We start from the raw sequence: 27,562 nt of genomic DNA on the forward strand, positions 1-27,562 counted from the left end.
AATTCACCGTCATTGAACCACTTTTTTGCAGTACGAGTAAAGGAGGGAAATGTAACCGCTTGCCTGGATCCTTCAGTTAAATTTACAGGTGCATCTCAATAAATTTGAATGTCATGTAAAAGTTCATTTATTTCAGTAATTCAACTTAAATTGTGAAACACGTGTATTAAATTCAATTGCACACAGTCTGAAGTAGTTTAAGTCCTTGGTTATTTTAATTGTGATGATTTTGGCTCACATTTAACAGAAACCCACTTAGCCAAGTGTGCGCAAGCACAAGGAATTTGTGGTGTTTTTTTTTTTTAAGAAGCTCTTGTTACATACATGCATGCATACATACCAGAGCTTGACATTAACACTTGTCATTGACATTAAGTGGATTTTGTGAAGGGGCAAGTGAAAGAAAATTTTACTTGCCCAACCGGACAAGTAACCTGATTAAAAATTTTATAAACAACTAGGGTAGCACCAAAACTCTGGCAAGAATCATTCTGATTTTATTACTTTCAGTGTAAACGGTGACTAATATCAGATAACGTATTAACAGTATCAAGGTCGGATCAGCTGAGGCTCATGCAGCCTGTCTGACTCGTGGAGAAATCAAAACTATAAGCGCAACAGCACACACAAAGAAACAATCATGAATAAACACACTGTGGTAGAAAAAATATAAATATTCTATATAATGCATGCATTATCACATGACCAGGAGTGATGTTTTCCCGACTTTCAGCTCGATTGCAAATGTGATATTTTATACAACTTCACTTAAACAAGTAATGTTAACTGACATTTTAGACACATTATGGATCGTTTTTGCTCAGTTTTGCTAATGAAGATAGTTCTAAGCAAAGCCATAGCAGAACAGTCATGCATCTCTGAGCAACACAACAGTCTTTTGTTACTAAATGGGTCAGCATTTTTGAATGAGTCAATGATTCAGTGAGCCATTTATAAAAATGGTTACTTGCTTCATTTATTGAATAACTTAACTTCATTTATTGAATAAGCCATTTGAACATATCGATTGAATCAATGATTCACTCATTAACCACGTCATAGCTCATTGCCATAAAGTTAACCTGATTTCAACTCTCCTCGTCACTCAACGGCCACTGCTCAACGCTGGCTCACATTAAAAATGATTGACTTCTGGCCACTTTGGCACTCTCGACGGCTGCGGTGTGAACGCACAGTTAGGATGTGTGCATTCAGAAAACCGTACTACATCGAAGTTTAAACTAATATGGTTTAAAAACAAGCGACAAGCTCCCTCTCTCTTGAAGCCAACAAGGAAGTGACTTAAAATGTAATTCATCGACTGGATGTTGGAGGCTGGCTGCAAAAGGGAGACAATCCCATAGACATTCCATGTTAAAATGTTAAACTTTAAAGAAAAAAAAAAAAGTTTACAGCCTGTTTCAAAAAAAATATTTTGGTCTATATAGCTAATTTTGCCCTTCATGACAACTGTAAAAATAAATTATTTTTATAATTTATTTTTTTATAACTCAATGATGCGCAGCCAGTATGGCGACGGCCGGCTCCACCCACTTTTGGCTTCAAAAACGCTCTCCAGAAACCTATGGATGATGTCATGGACATAACATCCATGATTTTATACAGTCTGTGTTTAAAACGCATGATTTCAGCGCGATAAACAATCAGAACCAAAACAGGGGCCGGATTCACGAAACATTCTTAAGAATGAAATTCTTCTTAACTGCCAATTTCTTCTTATTTTCTAACTTAAGGAAAAAAGATAAGAATATTTTGTATTCCCCAAAAAATCTTCTTAAGAATGTTCTTATCTTTTTTCTTAAGATTGTTCTTAAGACAAAACCTAAGAAGAATGCAAATTCTTGAAAAGAATCTTCTTAAAAATCCTCGTAAACAACTTCTTAAATTTAGGACAGTCCCAGACTTGTCTTAAATCCCAAACAATAATAATTATTAATTAATTAATTTATTGGGTTATTTCAAATTGTTATATTTAAGCATTACAACAACAGCTACATATAATACACAGAAGGACTAGGGATGTGCACGAGTTTTCTGAAGGGACATCGATGACTGTTAATGTAAACATGATCAGTCATGATTAGCCTGTGTGTGACGCTGCTTTTAGCCGACTTCAAAACTCATTAGCAACTCTAAAACGAGTCAGATAGGGAGCTTTAATTGAACGCGTTAATTTGAGCTTATAAATATATAATCTTTGGCAGTATTCAGCGCATATGAATGCGCAGGATGCATTTGCTGTAGAAGCGCGGACTCAAATACCGGAAGCGTTCACTCAGATGAGAGCGCAAAAACAGCACAAAATGAATTAAAGTATCGCTGCAGCTTGAGACAGATTGTTTTAAAAGGAACTTTTCAAAAACAGGCCACATTAAAAATGTGAAGCTGAGCTCCAGTCAAAGTCTCGACAAAAATATACTGTCTATGGTGCGTGCTTGCTTATGATTATTAGGGTAATCAACAGGAAGTGCATGGAGACAATAGTGTGAGTTTAGCAGCGCGTCATGTATTCATTCAAATAACGGCTGTTATTTTCTTCTTAAGAAAAAAAATTAAGATGTTCTTAAGAATGTCTTTGAGAACTTACAAATTTTTCAGGAATTGCACTTGAAACGAACTTCGTGGAATTTATCTTAAGAAATAAATTAAGAAATTTCTTAAGATTTTTGTGAATCCGGCCCCAATGTTTTTAGCAGGTACAAGCTGTAATGACGCAGCTCTATTCTGGAAAAGGGGGCGTGGAGCAGCAGCTCATTTGTATTTAAGGAGACAGGCCAGAAAAATGGCATGTTTTTGTTTCCAGTCAACATAGGCATTCTCAAAATGTTGTAATCTTTGGAGTATTTTGAGCTGAAACTTAACAGACACATTCTGGGGTTAAAGCTGACACCAGAGACTTATTGTAAAAAGTATATACTGTAAAAAGGGCATAATGTGTCACCTTTAACATTTGTAATATATGAGTTGTGAAGTCTCAACCATCCGCCAAAATGTTTGTTAATGAAATTAATATATGTAACTAATAACCAGCTGAAATTTACATGCTTAGGATGTTTGTATTTTAAGAATGTACAGGGAGACTTCAGATATAAAAACACTGTCAACATGTGAGGTTTCCACACTAAAATCTTATGATTTCCAATTAACGGAACAGAATACATGGGGAATAGCAACATGGCGGAACGATGGCTTCACTTTTTATGACATCAGTAGATCAGTGATTCTGATGCATTAGATTTTTCAGATTCAGTCCCACATTTTAATATGGTCTATCACTTGTCCTTTGCAGTGTGTGCTTAACAGCATGACAAATAAAATGTTTATTCTAATTAATAGTGGCAAAGTTTCAAACAAATAGCATGCAAAGGTCACTCACTATATAATCTATATGCTGATATCACTTCAGTTCATCCACTGTGTAAGATGAAATCTCCAATTACAATTAACATGCACAATGAATCTATTATTTAAATTGTATTTATAACTCTGGCATATTGAGCAAATTCTGAATTACAAGCCTCTGATTGGCCATAGAGTGCCCACTTTTTTCAGTGGCACTGGTTCTAGAAGTATTTTTCCCATTCATTTGTAACCTGTCCTGAGAAAAAAAAGTTGAATGCGCAAGGGCTAATTTTGAGGCAAAAAATGTGAAAAATGTCAATTATGAGTCTTCACAAAAATTTGTTAATTAAGCCCTTGTCTGGCGGAGGCTAGAGGGCATTAATTACCTTTATTTATATGTTTTCTGAAAAGAGTACCTCGTCTCCGCTCACTTCTCGCGCTGACTGTCGCGATAACCGCAATATTGTAATACCACGCTATTGACAAGCAAACCGCAGAAACCGCGGCAACCGCAGTGTTCAGTTTTGTTTTGTTTGTTTTTTTTCTTCTCATTTTGAGGCGCTCGATCTAGTCCCAAAACCTAATGTCACATCGGGAACATTTCGGCTTTCAACCCAATGAAAAGGGGGAATGCAAAATGAAATGCAAAATTTGCTGCAAAAAGGTTCCTGTGACGCGGCAATACATCTAATTTGAGGTCACCAGGACATTCTAAAACGCTTAGCTTGAAAAACACTTAACGTGGTTTAATGTACTTATACAGTGATATTAACAGACCAAACTCACTAAACATCATATTAATAAAGTATACTATCTACAAAAAATCAGATGATCCATGAATTTGAATTCAACGCGTTTAATAACACGTTAAGCCTTTTCCTCCCATAGAAAACCCTCATAAGGCTTAACGTGTTATTAAACGACTTGCATTCATATTCAGGGCTCATCTGTTTTTTGTTTTTTTGTTTTTTTTTTGTACATAGTATACTTTATTAGTATAATGTTTAGTGAGTTTGGTTTTTAAAAATCACTGTCTTAGTACTACATTAAGCCACATTAAGCGTTTTCTTATAACGGTTTTCTATGGGAGGAAAAGACTTAACGTGTTATTAAACGAGTTGCATTCATATTCAGGGCTCATCTGATTTTTTATAGATAATATACTTTATACGATTTTTAGTGAGTTTGGTCTGTTAATATCACTGTCTTAGTACATTAAGCCATGCTAAGCGTTTTTCACGGTAAGCGTTTTGGAGTGTCCCCTGTCATCCAGCGCAGCTGCCCCCTCAAGCATCAGGTCTAGAGCTGAAGCAACTAATCGATTAAAATCAATTATTACAATAGCTGTCAACTAATTTAGTCATCGATTAGTTGCTAAACAACTTTTTTTTTGCCGTAAGCGGCTCATTTTGTGCATAGTTTAAATCTGCGATGACCAAAGTGTGGCAGTAATGAGCCACCGCAGGTTTTATTCAGCCAGTACAGTAGGAGAAGTAGCGAATAGCCAATAGCTGGCCTCGTTTTATGTCACGTGCTTCCCAAACTGCGTCTGCAGCAGCGAGATGGTGGAGACAAACGGCAGTGGAGTAAGCTTGAGAAAGAAAAAGAAGAAAAGCAAAAGATAAAACTAATCGAACGAAGTCATCCAAAGTGTGGGAGAACTTTACTTTGAGCCTTCAAAAAAGAAGAGTAACCTGTAAACTTGTAAACTGTTTAAGACTTTTATTTGTGCAGATTCTCCAGTACAATGTTGTTTGCAAATGTTTAGTCGTTAAAGCTGATAACATTGCTTTTTAACAGTTAACATTTAAAGATTTACAAACATGTTCTGTGATCAGTTTGTTGTTTACCAGTTAATAATTCAGGCTTGCAGCTTAATTATGACTGAATGAGAGAGGTAAATGTTAAAATGTATTTGAAATGCACTTTTTTTCTAAGTATTCACTGCTCTTTTTCACACAGCAGGTTTTTTGTATGTCAGTTTTTTTTTTCTGGACAACCTTCTGATGGATTCTACTTTAAAATGTGAGTTCCACTCAGATTTCATGCCACTGGCACTTTATTCGAAGGATTGTTTACAATTTCACAGCATAAGCTATAAAGCTGTTTCCCAAGTATAAGTTGTGTTTTTACAGGAAAAAAATAATAAAATGCAATGTACTGCAAATTTATTCTGTTCTGGTCTTATTCTTCGTGAATAAGATTCCTTAATAAGCTTTGTTCGGGATGTTAAACTACTTTAGGAGCCCTAAGGACTGCCATGGTGAAAACATTATTTGAAATCTCCTTGTGAAATTTGCTAGAGTATGGGTCAGTGTTTTGATTGCAGAAGAGTTTGACAAAGAATTACTAACACATAATAAAACAAAACTCCAGGTATATTTTTGATAAGGATATGACAATGCAAAATGGTTAAAATCTCTAAAAGTCTATGTTGAATGATAAAGACCCTTTGTTAATAATTTAATTGGGAAAAATGGGCAAAACTAAAATATAAGTACATAAAGATTAATCGATTAATCGTAAAATTAATCGACAGATTAATCGATTATCAAAATAATCGTTAGTTGCAGCCCTAATCAGGTCGCGGAGCAATATCAAAAAGAACAGCTGAGACCAGTACCCGCCGACAGTTAGGAGTAGCTGAAGCCTTTGCGAAATCTGTAAAATACAGGCGTGAAAGTAACCAGCATACCTGCTGAAGTCACGAACAACCTCCGCGTCAGTGCCCATACCCAAGAGAGTGTGAGCAGATAACGACCTCACACACGCTATCTGCATGAGGAGTGCATCGACTCCAACGCAAATCCACTGTCCTGGTGGGCCAGTGGTGGCGCGATAATCAGTCTAGATTTCCGCTGCTGTCCAAAGTCGTGCGCAAATACATGTGTAATACATGTTAGAACTCTTTGATTTCAAAAAAAAAAAAAAAATGTATTGGAAAACGCATGTACTTGTTGCTGTTTGGCATTTAACAATAAACAGAAAATGTTTTAAAATCTGTCTCTCTGTCAGTTAAAACAGCAACAATATATGCTACATAACTCAACGATAGAGCTTTGTATGCAGCAAAATCAGGATAAATTATGTAAAAAAAAAAAAAAAAAAAAAAAAAAACCCTGGTAATACAGCATATCGCGCTATTGAGCCACCCATAATAACCGCAGAGGACATTTCTTAACCGCGCCCGCCCTACTTCGCGCAATCCCAATAAATAAACACATTTACAGTTTTTAAGTATTCAGGCAAACATAAACCGTTATGTCATTAAATTAAGTGAACGTTTGGGGAACTGTTGGGGAAAAACATCTGATATGCAACATATTAGATCTGTGCATTACAGTAGGTCTTAATATATAGGCCGCCTCAATGTTAATTTAAAAAGAGTGACTCACTCGCTGCTCTTGATTAAACTGCTTTTGTAGTTTTAATAATCAAATTATTTGTAATTACGAACTAAAGGGATTTTTACATTTGATTGTTTGTTATTCTTACTTGAATGCTTCTGTTTATATATAAAATGGAAAAAGTAATGTATGCGTTTCTTATTTGTTCTACTTTTTTGCATCTGTTCTTATGTACAATAACAAAGAAAAAATAAAATAACTATTGTGATTATTAATATAGTAATTATTATTAAGAAAAGACTTAAAAGTAGTAGACTAGACTAAGAACATTATTTGACATTTAATATATGGATTTTACTAGTATCAGTGTATCCCATTCACCTAGAGCAGTGATCCTCAAATCTGGCTCGTGAGATCCACTTTCCTACAAATAGGAGTTTAGTTATAACCTTAATCAAACACACATGAGTTTGCTAATCAATGTCTTCAGGATCAATAGAAAAATCACAGGTAGATTTGTTTGATTAGGATTGGAGCTAAACTTTGTTGGAAAGTGGGCATCGCGAGCCAGGTATGAGGATCACTGAATGAGAGAGACACACTATATGACAAAGGAGAACTCTACCATTTATATGCTGTAATTCTGAATAATTTACAATGCATACAATAATGAATAATATTAGTAATTAAATGTAGTAGTAGCCTATATAATTAAAATTAATTTCAATAAATTAAAATATTTTTAAAAACATTAAACAGGTTCTCCCCACTCAGTGATGCACCCACTGAGAAACCTGATGAAAGTGCTCTAGTTATTGGTGATTCTATTGTACGGAACGGGAATATAGAGACACCAGCCACCATAGTCAAATGTTTACCGGGAGCCAGAGCGCCTGACATCTTGGCAAATTTAAAAGTGCTGGCTAATGCTAAACGTTAATACAGTAAGATTGTTATTCATGCCGGCGCTAATGATGTTCGACTTCGCCAGTCGGAGATCACTAAAAATAACATTAAAGAGGTGTGTGAACTTGCAAGCACGATGTCAGACACTGTAATATGCTCTGGTCCCCTCCCTGCTTACCGTGGTGATGAGATGCATAGCAGATTGTCATCACTCAATGGCTGGATGTCTAAGTGGTGCCCACAGAATAACATAGGTTTCATAGACAATTGGACGAGCTTTTGGGGCAGACCTGACCTGTTTAAAAGAGATGGTCTTCATCCCTCCTGGGGTGGCGCCACTCTTCTCTCTAGAAATATGGCAAATAGTCTTAGTGTTTATACTTGACTAACTGGGGCCCAGGTCAGGAAGCAGACAGACTGGCTAAACCGACCGTCTGCTACCTGCCTCCCGTCACAGAGGTCAGTTAATTCTCAGCACATAGAGACTTTTTCACCTAGATATCACACTATAGAGACTGTGTCTGTTCCCCGAACTAGAAAAAACAAAAAACGTCCAAACCAAGTTAAGATTAACAATTTAATTGAGGTTCAACAAATAAAAAACAGAAGCAATATGGATAAACAAATGATAAAGCTTGGCTTATTGAATATCAGATCCCTTTCTACGAAAACACTTTTTGTAAATAATATGATCACTGATCATAATATAGATGTACTCTGTTTGACAGAAACCTGGCTAAAACCTGATGATTACATTGTTTTAAATGAGTCCACCCCCCAAGATTACGGTTATAAACATGAGCCACGTCTAAAAGGCAAAGGTGGAGGTGTTGCTTCAATTTATAACAACGTTTTCAGGATTTCTCAGAGGGCAGGCTACAAGTATAACTCGTTTGAAGTAATGGTACTTCATATAACATTATCCAAAGAAACAAATGTTAATGATAAATCCCCTGTTATGTGAAGTGACATTCAGCCAAGTATGGTGACCCATACTCAGAATTTGTGCTCTGCATTTAACCCATCCGAAGTGCACACACACAGAGCAGTGAACACACACACACACACACTGTGAGCACACACCCGGAGCAGTGGGCATCCATTTATGCTGCGGCGCCCGGGGAGCAGTTGGGGGTTCGATGCCTTGCTCAAGGGCACCTAAGTCGTGGTATTGAAGGTGGAGAGAGAACTGTACATGCACTCCCCCCACCCACAATTCCTGCCGGCCCGGGACTCGAACTCACAACCTTTCGATTGGGAGTCCGACTCTCTAACCATTAGGCCACGACTTCCCTTTACCTTTTGTACTGGCTACTGTATACAGGCCACCAGGGCACCATACAGACTTTATTAAAGAGTTTGGTGATTTTACATCTGAGTTAGTTCTGGCTGCAGATAAAGTTTTAATAGTTGGTGATTTTAATATCCATGTTGATAATGAAAACGATGCATTGGGATCAGCATTTATAGACATTCTGAACTCTATTGGTGTTAGACAACACGTTTCAGGACCTACTCATTGTCGAAATCATACTCTAGATTTAATACTGTCACATGGAATTGATGTTGATGGTGTTGAAATTATTCAGCCAAGTGATGATATCTCAGATCATTATTTAGTTCTTTGCAAAATTCATATAGCCAAAATTGTAAATTCTACTTCTTGTTACAAGTATGGAAGAACCATCACTTCTAACACAAAAGACTGCTTTTTAAGTTATCTTCCTGATGTATCCAAATTCCTTAGCATATCCAAAACCTCAGAACAACTTGATGATGTAACAGAAACTATGGACTCTCTCTTTTCTAGCACTTTAAATAAAGTTGCTCCTTTACGCTTAAGGAAGGTTAAGGAAAACAGTTTGACACCATGGTATAATGAGCATACTCGCACCCTAAAGAGAGCAGCCCGAAAAATGGAGCGCAGCTGGAGGAAAACAAAACTAGAGGTATTTCGTATTGCTTGGCGGGAAAGTAACATATCCTACAGAAAAGCATTAAAAACTGCTAGAGCCGATTACTTTTCTTCTCTTTTAGAAGAAAACAAACATAACCCCAGGTATTTATTCAATACAGCGGCTAAATTAACGAAACATAAAGCCTCAACAAGTGTTGACATTTCCCAACACCACAGCAGTAATGAGTTTATGAACTACTTTACTTCTAAAATCGATACTATTAGAGATAAAATTGCAACCATTCAGCCGTCAGCTACAGTATCACATCAGACAGTGCACTATAGACCCCCTGAGGAACAGTTCCACTCATTCTCTACCATAGGAGAGGAAGAATTGTATAAACTTGTTAAATCATCTAAACCAACAACATGTATGTTAGACCCTATACCATCTAAGCTCCTGAAAGAGATGCTTCCAGAAGTCATAGATCCTCTTCTGACTATTATTAATTCCTCATTGTCATTAGGACATGTCCCCAAAACCTTCAAACTGGCTGTTATTAAGCCTCTCATCAAAAAACCACAACTTGACCCCAAAGAACTAGTTAATTATAGACCAATCTCGAATCTCCCTTTTCTGTCCAAGATACTAGAAAAGGTGGTATCCACACAATTATATTCCTTCTTAGAGAAAAATGGTATATGTGAGGATTTCCAGTCAGGATTTAGACCGTATCATAGTACTGAGACTGCTCTTCTTAGAGTTACAAATGATCTGCTCCTATCATTTAATCGTGGGTTTATCTCTCTATTAGTTTTATTGGATCTTAGTGCTGCGTTTGACACAATTGACCACAACATTCTTTTGCATAGACTTGAATACTTTGTTGGCATCAGTGGAAGTGCATTAGCATGGTTTAAATCATACTTATATGACCGCCATCAGTTCGTAGCAGTGAATGAAGATGTATCCTATCGATCACAAGTGCAGTATGGAGTACCTCAAGGCTCAGTACTAGGGCCGCTACTCTTCACGCTTTATATGTTACCCTTGGGAGATATCATCAGGAAACATGGTGTTAGCTTTCACTGTTATGCTGATGATACTCAGCTCTATATTTCTTCGCAGCCCGGTGAAACACACCAATTTGAAAAACTAATGGATTGCATAGTCGATATAAAAAACTGGATGACGAGTAATTTCTTACTGCTAAATTCTGAAAAAACAGAGTTGTTAATTATAGGACCTAAAAACTCTGCTTGTAATAACCTAGAACACTGTCTAAGACTTGATGGTTGCTCTGTCAATTCTTCGTCATCAGTTAGGAACCTAGGTGTGCTACTTGATCGCAATCTTTCCTTAGAAAGCCACGTTTCTAGCATTTGTAAAACTGCATTTTTCCATCTCAAAAATATATCTAAATTACGGCTTATGCTCTCAATGTCAAATGCAGAAATGTTAATCCATGCATTTATGACCTCAAGGTTAGATTATTGTAATGCTTTATTGGGTGGTTGTTCTGCACGCTTAGTAAACAAACTACAGCTAGTCCAAAATGCAGCAGCAAAAGTTCTTACTAGAACCAGGAAGTATGACCATATTAGCCCGGTCCTGTCAACACTGCACTGGCTCCCTATCAAGCATCGCATAGATTTTAAAATATTGCTTATTACTTATAAAGCCCTGAATGGTTTAGCACCTCAGTATTTGAATGAGCTCCTTTTACATTATAATCCTCTACGTCCGCTACGTTCTCAAAACTCAGGCAATTTGATAATACCTAGAATATCAAAATCAACTGCAGGCAGCAGATCCTTTTCCTATTTGGCGCCCAAACTCTGGAATAACCTACCTAACATTGTTCGGGAGGCAGACACACTCTTGCAGTTTAAATCTAGATTAAAGACCCATCTCTTTAACCTGGCATACACATAACATACTAATATGCTTTTATTATCCAAATCCGTTAAAGGATTTTTAGGCTGCATTAATTAGGTAAACCGGAACCGGAAACACTTCTCATAACAACCTATGTACTTGCTACATCATTAGAAGAATGGCATCTACGCTAATATTTGTCTGTTTCTCTCTTGTTCCGAGGTCACCGTTGACTTGATTGCAAATAAATGCACAGACACTATTTAACTGAACAGAGATGACATAACTGAATCCAATGATGAACTGCCTTTAACTATCATTTTTGCATTATTGACACTGTTTTCCTAATGAATGTTGTTCAGTTGCTTTGACGCAATGTATTTTGTTTAAAGCGCTATATAAATAAAGGTGACATTGACATTGACATTATAAGCATGAGCCCCGTCAGACTGGTCGTGGCGGAGGTGTTGCAACAATATATAGTGATATTCTCAATGTTACCCAGAAAACAGGATACAGGTTTAACTCTTTTGAAATACTTCTGCTAAATGTTACACTGTCAGACATGCAAAAGAAGTCTAATGTATCTCTTGCTCTGGCTACTGTGTATAGACCACCAGGGCCGTATACAGAATTCCTAAAAGAATTTGCAGATTTCCTCTCAGACCTTCTAGTTACAGTTGATAAGGCGCTAATCATGGGAGATTTTAATATTCACGTTGATAATGCAAACGATACATTAGGACTTGCGTTTACTGACCTAATAAACTCCTTTGGAGTCAAGCAAAATGTCACCGGGCCCACTCATCGTTTTAATCATACACTAGATCTAATTATATCGCATGGAATCGTTCTTACTGCTATAGATATTGTACCCCAAAGTGATGATATTACAGACCATTTCCTTGTATCGTGCATGCTGCGTATAACTGATATTAACTATATGTCTCAGCGTTACAGTCTGGGCAGAACTATTGTTCCAGCCACCAAAGACAGATTCGCAAATAACCTGCCTGATCTATCTCAACTGCTATTTGTACCCAAAAATACACATGAATTAGACGAAATTACTGACAACATGGGCACTATTTTCTCTAATACATTAGAAGCTGTTGCCCCCATCAAATTGAAAAAGGTTAGAGAAAAACGTACTGTGCCATGGTATAACAGTAATACTCACTCTCTCAAGAAAGTAACTCGTAGTCTTGAACGCAAATGGAGAAAAACTAACTTGGAAGTTTTTTAAATTGCATGGAAAAACAGCATGTCCAGCTATAGACAGGCTCTAAACACTGCTAGGGCAGAGCATATCCACAAACTCATTGAAAATAACCAAAACAATCCAAGGTTTTTATTTAGCACAGTGGCTAAATTAACAAATTACCAGACGCCACCTGATTCAAATATTCCACCAACGTTAAATAGTAATGACTTTATGAATTTCTTCACTGATAAAATAGATAACATTAGAAATACAATAGCGAATGTAGATTCTACAGCGTCTAACACTTCAGTTTCATCCATCGCACCCAAAGATAAACTGCAGTGCTTTACGAATATAGGACAGGAAGAGCTAAATAAACTTATCACTGTATCTAAACCAACAACATGTTTATTAGATCCTGTACCCACTAAATTACTAAAAGAGCTGTTACCTGTAGCCGAAGAACCGCTTCTCAATATCATTAACTCGTCGTTATCTTTAGGTCACGTCCCAAAACCATTCAAGCTGGCGGTTATTAAGCCTCTTATTAAGAAACCAAAACTAGATCCTAGTGTACTGGCAAATTATAGGCCTATTTCAAATCTTCCATTTATGTCTAAAATTTTTGAAAAAGTTGTGTCTGCTCAATTGAGCACCTTCCTGCATAAAAATGATCTGTATGAAGAATTTCATACAGTGTCAGGTTTTAGGCCCCACCATAGCACAGAAACTGCACTTGTTAAAATTACAAATGACCTGCTTCTTGCGTCAGATCAAGGCTGCATCTCATTTCTAGTCTTACTTTATCTTAGTGCTGCGTTCGACACCATAGATCATGACATACTCATAGATCGATTACAAAACTATACAGGTATTCAAGGGCAGGCTCTAAGATGGTTTAGATCCTACCTGTCCGATCACTACCATTTTGTTTACACCAGGGGTTTTCAAACTGTGGGTCGCGACCCACTTGTGGGTCACAGAATGGAACAAGGTGGGTCGCACAAAGTCACTTGGCTGCAGCTAAATTTGCGTTTCAATGACACACACACACACAGTTCAGTCTAGGGCTGCACGAAAGTGACGAGTGGGAACGGTGCGAGGCCGGTGGAGTGATTGGAATTGAGCGACACCTGCTCGACTCACCAGTCTCGAGAACCACGGAGGAGATCGGAAGGATACAAAAGAGGAGCGTCCGTCTCCCCGGCAACTCACTCCAGCCCACCGCCTCGAGCATCCTCCTTCGCCCTACTCGATGGCACTGCGGATTCACCTCAGTGCCGAGGGATCTTCGGCAGCGCGTCCCTCCTTCCTCCCAGGCTTCGGCACCAGTCTAACACATTAAAAACTTCTCAATCACGGGAAGGAGGAGGCGGGAACCGGGAACCCACTCGTCACAATGATATAGCCCACCAACATTAATAAGGACTGCAATATCCTTAGTGTGATTTTCGAATTGCAATTAAGTCCGCGTGCTTTGCGTGTTTTGAAGCGCGGGCGCGCACGAGTTGTAATAACAGTGAAGGTCTCAGAGCAATGTCATTAAAAGGTTCAATCGGTCCGCATTATTAAAAGAGAAAAACTTGCTCACTTCAATACACTATATTCCGCATGAGATTGCATACACCAGAAAACAAATGTTACGAAAACGGTTTCAGGTAGGCCATGTTCATTCATTTCTATCGTCCGTTTGAGCTCTGTGCACTTTTTTCGTTCGGGAAACGGTTTGTAAAAAGCATTTCACATGTACAGGGTGAGCAGTGCACAAACGCAGGGTTAATTGTAACACTACAAGATTTAAACATTTCCACATAACAAAATGCACAAAAAAATAATGCAATACTCCTTGACGTATCATCTCTTTTTAGAGAAAAATTTGCCAAAGTTCAGAAATCTTTTGAAGATATTGCTGAACATTAATTTAACCATTGCTAAAATAAATTTCTGCCTGAACTTAATGTCATCCAGTTTTTTTTTTTTTTGTTTATTTAAAACGAGACACATGTTTATTATTATTTTTTACCTATTTCACAATTATTTTAATCTCCAAACAGTTTTAGATAGTTCTGCTTTGCTTCTTATGCTTTTTCTAAAAAAAGTGTTGGATTGTGCTCCGTTCTCACCGACACACACGGAAGGATCGTGAATGCATTTTCTGCAACAAAACACAGCAGCGCAGATTACAGTTCACTGGAGTGAGCCTGTTTAACGTTTTTATGGACACTACATATTCTAAAGTCTGTAAACAAAAATTAAAACTTAAATATTAATAGTGATTTTTTTCAGGTGTAGGCCTACTCTAAAATAAAAAGTTTTTTTTTCTTAAATACTTCATTTCTGTCATCAAACTTTTAAGTAAGATTAGGCTTAAAGTAATATCAACCTTTTTTTTCCTCAAATATTGTGGTGGGTCATGAAATAGATTACACTTGTCTAGGTGGGTCGTGGAATGGAAAAGTTTGGGAACCACTGGTTTACACTTCTAGGTGGTTGTCCTGCTTCGTCAATAAACAAGCTACAGGTAATCCAAAATGCAGCAGCTAGAGTCCTTACCAGGTCAAGAAAATATGATCATATTATCCCAATTTTACAGTCTCTGCACTGGCTACCTATTAAGTTCCATATCAGTTACAAATTATCATTACTTACCTATAAGGCCCTAAATGGTTTAGCTCCTGCGTACCTAACTAGACTTCTACCACGCTACAACCCATCACGCACCCTAAGGTCACAAAACGCTGGACTTTTGGTAGTTCCTAGGATAGCAAAGTCCACTAAAGGATGTAGAGCTTTTTCACATTTGGCTCCCAAACTCTGGAATAGCCTTCATGATAATGTTCGGGGTTCAGACACACTTTCTCTGTTTAAATCTAGATTAAAAACGCATCTCTTTCGCCAAGCATTCGAATAATGTATCTCTTAAATTGTGACTGCAGTTGCATCTGCATTTTTATTCTTTAGCTTGGGTTAAACTAATTTTACTTTGTTGGATCAGCAGCTATGCTAATGATGTCTCTATTTTGTTTCTATGTTTTGCCACAGGATGTAACTAGGATTTACACAAGCTCCAGTCTGGATCCAGAACACCTGAGAAGAGATGATGCTGACCCTGAGAGGACCCCAGATGATCCTAACCTTGACAAGACAACAAACAGAACTAACAATTATTGCTACATGTGTGACTGCATCATATAATTACTATTAATTAATAATATTGATAGTTCATCATCTAGCTGACTACGTCTTGTATTATTATTATTATTTTTATTTTTCTAAAATCCTGTCAAACGTGCACAAACTACTAAATATTGTAGATTCTGTAATTCTGTAAAGTTGCTTTGTAACAATTTGTATTGTATAAAGCGCTATACAAATAAACTTGAATTGAATTGAACTCTCCAAGGCACATGTGCTGTGGTGATGTGACAATAAAAGTGACTTGACACGCATTGTGCTCTATCGTTTATTTTATGGTGCCACAAAATACATTGTTTACAGCGATACGTTTTCATTATTTAAATGACGGCAGTCTTGCATGCATTAAACGGGGATGCAGGCAGACGCGTGAATAACAGCATACGCGCGCTCACGTCTCGTTGCTGTGCGCGGACACGAAAACAATGTTTGCATGCATTTTTAAGCAACTGATTTTAGGCCGTTGAAAAACAACAGCGCTATATGTGTGCTATCTCTGTTTCTGTGTGAGAGGAGTGCATAAGCCACGCATCAGCTGCTAATAGAGCTTGTGAGCATTTTTGCCACTTTATTGGCTTTGAACAATTGCATAAACACATATGCATCCAAATGCAAGTATCCTCATAAACAGTCATTTAGGTCTTAAGGGAATGTAAACAGTTGCGAGACAAAGCACATATATAACAGTATATTGGATCCGGACTTCGGTCTTAAAGAGGAAGCGATCCAATATTCGTCCTGTCTGCCATTCATGAAAATCTCTCACTGCTCTTGACGAAATCACTTTTGTAACTAGAATAAGAAAATAAATAAATGATGATATTTATTATTATATGAAAAATAATGCTAATGATTATGCGTATATACAATTATTTATTGTAGTTTTTTTCCTATTGCTTGTAATTAGTTTCTTGCTCTTATTTCATCACTGTTTATGTATATCCAGTGAGCCTGAGGGTTTTTTTTTTTCTTGTATTAGTTTGATATTGACATTGGTGAAAAGGATTATAAAAATTATATGGTATCAAATCTTAATATCAAAGAAAACCTTATTGAAAGAAAAAATAATTATATCAAGATATATGGTTATCGAGATATAAAATTTCTCATATCTTGATATAAGATTTTGGTCATATCACCCCCACCCCTATCTCTGATGTATAAAGTGTTTACTTACTATTTGGAGATATTTATTATTATAGGTATTATATGTATGTTTGGTACACTTTAGCAAAGAGTAAAGTAAGCCTTCTCTGAAGCTTAATTTGTCAAACTTCTCCAATTTTATCTCAGCATGAATGTTTCTTCAGTTTTATTTCATGATCAAAACATGGTAGCATTTTAGAAGAACTTACGGGAAGAACCCCAGGCATTCTCTCTCCATTCTTCACCCAGCAACATCCCTTTACGTGCATCTTTTACCAATTCATCTGATTCCCACAATTTTTTTGCAGGAAGAAGCTGCAAAAAAGGTCAATGTGGCAATCACTTTTTACAAAGTATAGGCATACAAACAACAAGAAAAAAAACCAGTGGAGTTGGCATACGTTAAAAAGTATGCAATAAGAATATTAAACTCAGATTTATAATAGCATGGCTTTTCAAAGATTCGAATAACATACCTCACCCATTCCACGAGACTCCAGAGCCAAGGCTTGAAAATCATAATTCATCTCATCCACAATGCGCACCTACACAAAGAGACATGACACTTTTTCTATCTTTGCACAGTACATATATAGCAACAAAACAATACTGCTTTAAAAAAAAATTATAATAAATAGATTAGAATGTGTCCCATTTTATTATTATTTTTTTTACTATCATACATTTTTCACGACTTACAGAAGACACTAAAGATACACCGATCGATCGTCCAAGGAGTGGAATTGGATGATTTTCCTGATTCAGTCTCACTTTATGATTTTGATCTGAATTCTTGACTGAATACATTTTATAAATTTAATGGTAAGAAGTCATTTGTATTACATTTTTACAATGAAAACTATAGAAATTAAATTTGATAATTTACTTTTGATTACTTACATTTCTGTAGTATTTCTTAGCTGAATAAAAACTTATTATTATAATAAAACTCTCTATTATTCTATTCCATTTATTTGTGCTGTTGTTTGCATTTTTTTATTATTTGTTCTTATTTTATTACCGACTTTTTACTTTAGTTTTTATATATATCTAAAAATAAATCTTCGTGTTGAAGTAGATTTTTGTTTGTATATGCTCTCAATTACCGTATTTTTCAGACTATAAGTCACACCTAATAAGTCGAATCAGTCCAAAAATACGTAATGACGAGGAAAAAAACATAAGTTGCACTGTAATTTAAAGGGTTAGTTCATCAAAAAATCTAAATTATGTTATTAATAACTCACCCTCATGTCGTTCCAAACCTGTGAGACCTCTGTTTATCTTTGGAACACGGTTTAAGATATTTTAGATTTAGTCCGAGAGCTCTCAGTCCCTCCATTGAAACTGTGTGTGTATGGTATACTGTCCATGTCCAGAAAGGTAAGAAAAACCTTTTTATTTTTCGATGAACTAACCCTTTAAGTCTCATTTATTTAGAATCAAGAACCAAGAGAAAATATTAGTGTAGACTTGCAACTTATTTATCAAAATTAATTTGACAAGAGAAAACATTATCCTCTACAGCCGCGAGAGGGCACTCTATGCTTTCAGGGGTAGACTTCAGGAGCACTGAGCAGCATGGAGCGCCCTCTCGCGATAATGTTTTCTCTTGGTTCATGTCAAATTAATTTTGATAAATAAGTCACACCTGACTATAAGTCGAAGAGCCAGCCAAACTATGTGTGTACAAAAGTTTTGGAATTGCATCCTCGGTAGGTCAGACTTGGTTCATTCGACTCGGGAGTGTGATGTCCGCGACGATGCAAAACCGGTAAACCTGCAAACAGCAGCATGCTTTCGCCTTGGCTACTGCAATTTTCCTCACTGTATATTTACAATAAAATGAAACGGTATATCAAATACCACTGCCTCCTTTTGTTTTTCATTTAAAAATAATAACAGCAGCAGAAATGTACAGTCGTGGCCAAAAGTTTTGAGAATTAAATATTAGTTTTCAAAAAGTTTGCTTTTTGTTTTGTCTTTGTTTCAGTTGTTTCTGTGATGTACTGAAATATAATTACAAGCACTTCATACATTTCAAAGGCTTTTATTGACAATTACATGACATTTATGCAAAGAGTCAGTATTTGCAGTGTTCTTTTTCAGGACCTCTGCAATTCGACTGGGCATGCTCTCAATCAATTTCTGGGCCAAATCCTGACTGATAGCAATCCATTCTTTCATAATCACTTCTTGGAGTTTGTCAGAATAAGTGGGTTTTTGTTTGTCCACCCGCCTCTTGAGGATTGACCACAAGTTCTCAATGGGATTAAGATCTGGGGAGTTTCCAGGCCATGGACCCAAAATTTCAACATTCTGGTCCCCGAGCCACTTAGTTCTCACTTTTGCCTTATGGCACGGTGCTCCATCGTGCTGGAAAATGCATTGTTCTTTACCAAACTGTTGTTGGATTGTTGGAAGAAGTTGCTGTTGGAGGGTGTTTTGGTACCATTCTTTATTCATGGCTGTGTTTTTGGGCAGAATTGTGGGTGAGCCCACTCTCTTGGATGAGAAGCAACCCCACACATGACACAGGATTGATGGTAGCGCTCACCTTTTCTTCTCCTGCTGGCCTGCTGCCATTCCTGAGCAAGCTCTGCACTGCAGAGCTCTGCAGCCTCTTTAGGAGACGATCCTGGCGCTTGCTGGACTTTTTTAGACGCCCTGAAGCCTTCTTTACAAGAATTGAACCTCTTTCCTTGAAGTTCTTGATGATCCTATAAATTGTTGATTTAGGTGCAATCTTAGTAGCCACAATATCCTTGCCTGTGAAGCCATTTTTATGCAACGCAATGATGGCTGCACGCGTTTCTTTGCAGGTCACCATGGTTAACAATGGAAGAACAATGATTTCAAGCATCACCCTCCTTTTAACATGTCAAGTCTGCCATTCTAACCCAATCAGCCTGACTTAATGATCTCCAGCCTTGTGCTCGTCAACATTCTCACCTGAGTTAACAAGACGATTACTGAAATGATCTCAGCAGGTCCTTTAATGACAGCAATGAAATGCAGTGGAAAGGTTTTTTTGGGATTAAGTTAATTTTCATGGCAAAGAAGTACTATGCAATTCATCTGATCACTCTTCATAACATTCTGGAGTATATGACTCAGGTGAACTTTAAGGCTTCGTAAGAAGGCACTGCTGTGCCTTTTTGACCAGGGTGGAGGTGTTATGGGACCATGTGAGGTCATCTGAGATGTGGATGCCAAGGAACTTAAAAACTCGACACACGCTCCACTAAAGCTCCATTGATGTAGATGGGTGTGTGTGCATGACTCCTAGTCTGTCTGAAGTCCACAATGATCTCTTTTGTCTTCTGGGTGTTTAGTTCTAGATCGTTGGTGGCACACCACACAGACAGGTGCTGCACCTCATCCCCAAATTTGATTATGGTGTTGGAGCCATAAACAGGAATGCAGTCATGGGTGAAGAATGAGTACAGGAGAGGGCTCAGTACACAGCCCGGCGGCATGCCGGTGTTCAGGGTGATGATGGAGGATGAGAGGTTATCTAACTTAACAGACTGAGGTCTGTTTGTCAGAAAATCTAGAATCCAGTTGCAGATGGGTTTGCCGTTTCCAAGCTGGCTGAGCCTAGAGATCAGCTTGGAGGGGATTACTGTATTAAATGCAGAACTGAAGTATAGAACTGCATTCTCACGTGTTTTTACTGTCCAGGTGGGTGAGGGAAAAGTGAAGTGCCGTTGAGATGGCGTCCTCTGTTGACCAACTGTGGCGATAGGCAAATTGGAATGGGTCTAGTGAAGCAGGGATGACAGGATTTTAAGTGGGTTTCAACCAGTTTCTCAAAGCACTTGGCAATGAGGGGGGTAAGTGCAACAGGACGGAAGTTGTTATGGACCGAGGCAGTGGAGTGTTTTGGTACTGGTACGATGGTGGAAGTTTTGAAGATAGTGAGGACAGTAGTTTGGGCCAGGGACAGATTGAAAATGTCTGTGAAAACCTCAGCCAGCTGCTCCGCACAGGCTTTAAGCACATGACCAAGTATTCCGTCAGGGCCAGCTGCTTTCCGTGCATTCACCTTACGCAGATAATGGTAAACATCTGATGTGGAGAGAGTGAGGCAGTTCACTGGGTTGATGCTCAGCTTTGAGTGAGATCTCGTTATCTTGATCAAAACGAGCATAAAAGTGATTGAGCTCGTCAGGGAGGGAGGCAGAGCTGGAGGGGGGCACAGAGTTAGGTGGTTTGTAGTCTGTGATAGTTTGTATGCCTTGCCACATATGGGGTCTGAAGAATTAAAGTGTTCTTCAATCTTCTGTTTATGTGTGAGTTTGGCCTGGCAGATACCCTTCCTCAGGTTGGCTCTGGCTGAGCTGTAAGCCTCCCGGTCTCCAGACCTGAAGGCTGCATCTCTTGCTTTGAGCAGGAGGCAAACCTCTCTGTTCATCCAGAGCTTCTGATTGGGGAAAATTTACATTTTTTGGTGTGTTGTCACTCTGCCTACACATCTGTTGATGTGCTCCAGGACAGAGTTGGTATAAATGTCAACGTTAATCTGAGAGTTTGTGGTGGCCTGGGTAGCAAACTAATTCCAGTCTGTGTGCTGGATTTTAACAGTCCTTATTGTAGGTTTCACACATTTGATGACCGGGGTATACTTGGGGAGCAGGAACAAAGAGAGGTGGTCAGACTGACCCAGGTGGGGGAGGGGAGTGACTTTGTAGGCATCAGTCACATTAGTATAAACGTTAGGGGTGTAACGGTACGTGTATTCGTACCAGACCGTTTCGGTACAGGGCTTTCGGTACGGTGCACGTGTGTACCGAATGACCGAATGCAATATTTTGGTTGCGGAACATATACATTTTCGTGTTTCCAAACGAACATATTAAGTGGCGGAAGTCTCCGCGTTCAGCGCAAATCGCGCCCTGCAGCTGATTCTTAGGCCGGTGACACACTAGCTGCGTGGCGTGAGCATGGCGTTTCTGCTGTTTGTCAGTTGCGTGACACCTGCTTCGCGTTTTCTGTGTCTTTACACATCAGAATGGTGCCTGACGCGCTGCTGCTACTGCAGGTGACAAAGAGGGAAACCGCTGAGGCGCCGACAGACCAGGCTCTTGTCTTCACTACAACAATATCTATACTTCATGTTGAGCATAAATATAAAGCCTACTGATAAAGGACACCGTCAACAGTATTGACAGTGTTTGACAGGTGCAATATGCCAGTGTGTCACCGGCCTAAGGTTTTCAAAAGGCATCACGCGAGTGTGAACATCCCTACAACTAGGAAAAAAACAATTGTAATTCAAACGCAGCTCCCGTCGGCATTTAAACAAACCTTTGCTCTTAATTCCGATCGGTCCACCGCTATAACAAAATCTGAGCAGGTCTAAAACTGAAACTGTTCATGCTGCACTTTACACTTTGGAAAAGTTATATATATTTTTTTAAATATGAGCAGGCCTACAAGCTGGGATTGGTAATGCTGCACTGTAATCATAGTTATTTATTTATATTTTTCATTATATTTTATTATATGATATTGGTTTGAGACTGAGAGTATTTTATTTAGTGGAGAACTTTGCAGCAGTACTTTATTTCTTATTCTTTTTTTATTTTATATATATTTTATTAAAAAGTATTTAAAAAAAAAAAAAGTGTAAACAAATTGTTAAAAAAAAGTTTATAGTAATAAACAACCTGCAGTTTAATGTTTGCATTTCTTTCCCTTACTGTACCGAAAATGAACCGAACCGTGACTTTAAAACCGAGGTACGTACCGAACTGTGATTTTTGCATACCGTTACACCCCTAATAAACGTGGTCCAATGTTTTGGATAATAATGAAACTGTATTGCTTACAGATGTGCTTTTTATTTTACTTGCCGTCTTCTAAACCACACGCCTTCTTGTTTTATTTCCTACAGTACACACAGTGCATTGCTCCATCTTGGTACCTTAACCCAGGGCCGTAGCTGGGGTTAGAGGGGCCCTGGTGCAGATTGTACAGTGGGCCCTCTTTGAAATGGTTTAATATTTACTGTATTTTGATTCTATTTATTTGTGCTATTTACACAATGTTTCCTTTTTTTTTTTTTTTTTTTAGTTTGTAGGTGTCCAGAAACTAATTTAAGATAGCACTGCATTTTTTTTTTTTTATCAATTTCACTGGTAGTCTACAGTATGAAGAATTTTTGGATATAATATTTCACAGTTTGCCATATTTAGCTATACTCACTTACACAGATAAACTAGTGTCCTGAACCCACCAGTAAAACAATATAATCAATTATATCAGATTTTTAGTTTGACTGGATAAATTCTTGTTAAAACTACAAAGTAATTCAATCAAGAGCAGTGAGTGATTTACTTTCATTTTCTTGGATTAACATTAAAGACACCGACAGCAGAGCTAGTAAATTAGGCGTGGTCACTTTAAGAGACAGTGCCTCCATTATAATGATACACATCCGATTTCTTTCCAACTCTTTACTTTCACTTAAGACATAACCACAGACTTTTCGAACACACTTCCAAGACAGTTATTTGACATATTTAGTATGTATTTGTCGGTAAAAAACCAAGAAGACTTTGAGACGTGTCTCTGTGTGCTCCCTAAAGACCAGAACACCGCGGTGCTGAATTAAGCTCTTTCGCTCTTCGCTCTTTTTTTCTGTTTTAACTGCGATTTGTATTTGTTCGTTCAGGTGCAGGAGGACGTGAACGTCCTGAAGGAAAGCTCGGTTCAGAGTTGCTGTCCGTGAGACGCGGATCTCTCGTGCGCACCGAACACTTTTTATGTAGTATGATCACTTTTTATTTTCTATATTAAGTACAGGTCAAAATAAGTATAATTTTTACATAAGTAAATTTTTTACATAAATACCATAAATACATTATGCTGAATGACGATGACACATTTCACCCATATTTAAAAAAAAAAAAAAAAAAATATTTGAAATGTTGGGCTTGCATTAAATATACTTTTATATAAAAATCAATTTTGTACATTTAATTTGGGACCAGTCTTTGACCCTTTTTAGTTATATTATTTGAAATTTAATTTTATATATAAAAGATTATTGGTTTGATATTTTCAATATGTCAGGGTAACATTTAATTAAACAGTATTCTACTTTGTGCCCATGTTTACATGCCTTTGTAGTAGGTTTAGACTGAGGTCTTTCTTACCTGGTCAGCATGGTTTCCTTCACCAGTAGGCCAGCGGTGTTTGCTTGCAGTGCAGGCACCCAACTGCTCCCCAGGCTGCCTTTGAAAAAAATAGCCCACAGTGGCATCATCTTGGGAACGACCGCTCAGTGGAGGCTGTGGGGTGCTGGGATTGGGATTTGCCATCCGGTCCATACCTGGCAGAGGGTGAGCTCCTCCAGGTCCCTGCCCAGCACCTCCCACTGTGGCTAGTGAACCCCCTGCGTGGACTCTGACCCCTCCGGTCTCTGGTGCACCATTTGTGTGCAGCATCCCGCCACAAGTCTCCTGCCAGGCCACGTCATTCATACCTAAGATGCTGCATGGAATGCTCATTCCACGGAAAAACCTACAGAAAAATTTGCTGTTTTAAGGATCAATTAAGTTAAATGCCATTTAAAAAGTTTATTTGCCTCCATGGGATCAATTAAAGATTAAATGTTCGTTTTATTTAACTATAATTGACTAAATGTATAATATTAATGCATGTCTAAGTGGTACACATATATAACTAAGCTATACAAACAAATAGACAAATAAAACTAACGTTACATAAATTGTCAAAAAGAAAGCCCGAGAATAATTTCTTATCTTCAAAAATGTGTCCAATAACAAAACCTTGCTAACTCAATATTAAAAGCACAAAATTTAAAAACATAATATTTTTAATATAGTAAAAGCATTTTAATAAAGACCTAATATTTCTAGGTTAATGTTTTGGGTGTGCAGGGATAGCAAAATGCTAACGGCTAACACACAAACGATGGACGGCGGTGAATGTGGGATTTATATTACATGTAAAATAATGATGTTTTGCCTTGGATGCTTCGAGCTCACAACTAAATTCTTAAATATTTGGTCTCAGTTTGGGTTCTATTTGATCGGTCGGTCTGTTGCATCGCAGGGCCCGTCATTCCGCCAGCTAGCACCTCGCTAACAGTCAGCGCAAGTGTGAGCTTGTTTTAAAACAAAACCTGATTTATTTATATTTAAAATTCAATAGCATCATTAAACAGATATTCGACATCGCAACTGAACAGCAAATCCAAATGTGTACAAAAAATCCTACAAGTCCGATTTCAATCTGTTTGTTTCTGCTAATGCGCGAGACGCTTTGTTGATAAAACAAAACACAGGCCTCTCACCTCTAAAAGTTCGTTTTACAACGAACGAATGCCTTAAAAACCATTTACAAATAATTATACTCTCTACACTTCGACCTCACTGTAATGAATCCAACGATGAGAATATTTCATAAGAATCCATTTATTAAGTCACATTTGTTTTGGCTGATAAACTCACAACATGACCCCATGCTTAAGCCCCTAAACAAAAGCGGCAACAATTGACGTATGCGCTTCTATATAACCATTACATTTGGTCAAATATACTCACGCGTGGTGTGTGATGATGTTCAAGTCTGATCCTTCGAGGGTATGGTGGACGTGTTGTGTTTAAGTTTAGTATCCGTGGAGATAGGGTGTGTGTGTGTGTTTTAAGGGTTGGAAGCGCTTGTGTATGAGTTTGGGAGGATTGGTGCCCTCCTCCCCGTGCGCTCTCACACACACAACGCATCCAACATCAGACCTGCAAACTAATATTTCAGATAATTCAGATTTACATTTACATTAACGTATCTTTACGCAAACCACCGTTTTCAATGTTTTCAGTTTGTATGATGTTTTATAGAATGGCATCGGTTTTATATGTTATGTAATTATAAGAGAGCTCACGTCTCTTTTTTTACACAAACACACACACACACACTCAATTTTTCTAAATTGAAATGTATACATAATGAATAAATACGATTTCCACTGATTTATGGTTCATTGGGATCAGACAATATTTGGCTGAGATACAACTATTTGAAAATTTGGAATCTGAAAGTTGTTCAAATGAATCCTTAGCAATACATATTACTAATCAAAAATTAAATTTGCTATATATATATATATATAATTGAATAAATATCGAATTGAATCAAATCTTATGGGGGGTCCCCATTAGAGGTTTTTCTTTTTTTTTTTGGTGGGAGTGGGGGTTAGTCTCGCAATATAAAATTGTAATACACAATATCATACTATGCATAACTACTATTTAATAAAAACAGGCTTACATAAAATAACATGCTTTTGTGTTGATAAGGAATAATCCATCCAATGTTCAGTTAACAAAGAGAGATAAGATACTATTCTTCTTTAAAATGGCTTATTTCAAGTAATACTGGATTTAGAGGGTGACAAAGCAGCCGACCCAAAAGGGCAACTATGGCAAATATACCAGGGGACTATAAGCCACTTGAAGATCCCTAAAATACGGTGGCCGAGAAGTGCAAAACAAATCACAATTACAAAAACAAAATAACAAATCCAAAAACACAACGACAATTCAGAAAACAAAATAACAATTCAAAAAACACAACGACAATTCAGAAAACACAACGACAATTCAGAAAACAAAATAACAATTCAGAAAACACAACGACAATTCAGAAAACACAACGACAATTCAGAAAACAAAATAACAATTCAGAAAACACAACGACAATTCAGAAAACACAACGACAATTCATACAAAACGGAAAAGATAGGTATATTTTGAGAACGACATACTTATCGCTGATTGGATGAGACACCTGTCAATCAAAAATAAATTGTGATCAACTTTGTTGAAATCTAATGTTGAATTTTGATAAAATGGAACACATTAAACGCTACTTTGAAGAAGGACATTCATATGCCGTGATTGTGGACATGCTGGCGACATACCACGACATTAAAATGAGCTTGTGCTCTTTAATCGCGTGATTCCGGTTCTGGCTTGATTGACAGGTGTCTCATCCAATCAGCGATAAGTATGTCGTTCTCAAAAGATACCTACCTTTTCCGTTTTGTATGAATTGTCGTTGTGTTTTCTGAATTGTCGTTGTGTTTTCTGAATTGTCGTTGTGTTTTCTGAATTGTTATTTTGTTTTCTGAATTGTCGTTGTGTTTTCTGAATTGTTTTCTGAATTTCTGCTCCACTCTTACATCACGTGACATTCAGCCAAGTATGGTGACCCATACTCAGAATTTGTGCTCTGCATTTAACCCACCCAAAGTGCACACACACAGAGCAATGAGCACACACACACATACACACACAAAATATAAAATAACAAAATTAATTAAAGCTGCAAGCAGCGATAAACGGGCCCTCGCACCCGGCTCACCCCAGTGAGTGGCTTTAGTAAAAAAGTGAACGGCGAGAAATATGCATTTGAAGTTGTAAATATAAGTGGAATAGGTCAAAGTCATTTATATCTGCCAATCTTCCTGCATGATGTTTCCGATTGCCAACAGGTGGCGCTATGATTATAACTGAATACTGGCCTTTAGATGTCTTCAGGCTATGACTCTTTCCAAATATCTTAAGTTTGGAGAAGATTGGATATTTTATGCA

General features: G+C 37.6%; 1 protein-coding gene across 6 annotated transcripts in view; it reads right to left on the reverse strand.

Annotated features, from left to right (window-relative positions):
* The window catches only part of LOC132092750 (pumilio homolog 2-like), a 142,832-nt gene extending 117,153 nt beyond the window's left edge, over positions 1–25,679 (reverse strand). For 4 of the 6 annotated variants that reach the window (XM_059499132.1, XM_059499128.1, XM_059499131.1 and 1 more), the window contains exons 1-4: positions 24,914–24,932; positions 24,101–24,467; positions 17,414–17,482; positions 17,147–17,252 (exon numbers count right to left, since the gene is read on the reverse strand). In XM_059499132.1, the coding sequence (XP_059355115.1) occupies positions 17,147–17,252; positions 17,414–17,482; positions 24,101–24,467; positions 24,914–24,915 (544 nt within the window). In that variant the 5' untranslated portion in view covers positions 24,916–24,932. Of the gene's footprint in view, positions 1–17,146; positions 17,253–17,413; positions 17,483–24,100; positions 24,468–24,913; positions 24,933–25,338; positions 25,357–25,513 lie in introns of those variants that run through there. The other 2 variants (XM_059499129.1, XM_059499130.1) reach the window with 2 other exon arrangements.
* Between the last annotated feature and the right edge of the window lie 1,883 nt (positions 25,680–27,562).

This window comes from Carassius carassius, chromosome 18 (assembly GCF_963082965.1).
Source record: "Carassius carassius chromosome 18, fCarCar2.1, whole genome shotgun sequence".
Taxonomy (NCBI): Eukaryota; Metazoa; Chordata; class Actinopteri; order Cypriniformes; family Cyprinidae; genus Carassius; species Carassius carassius.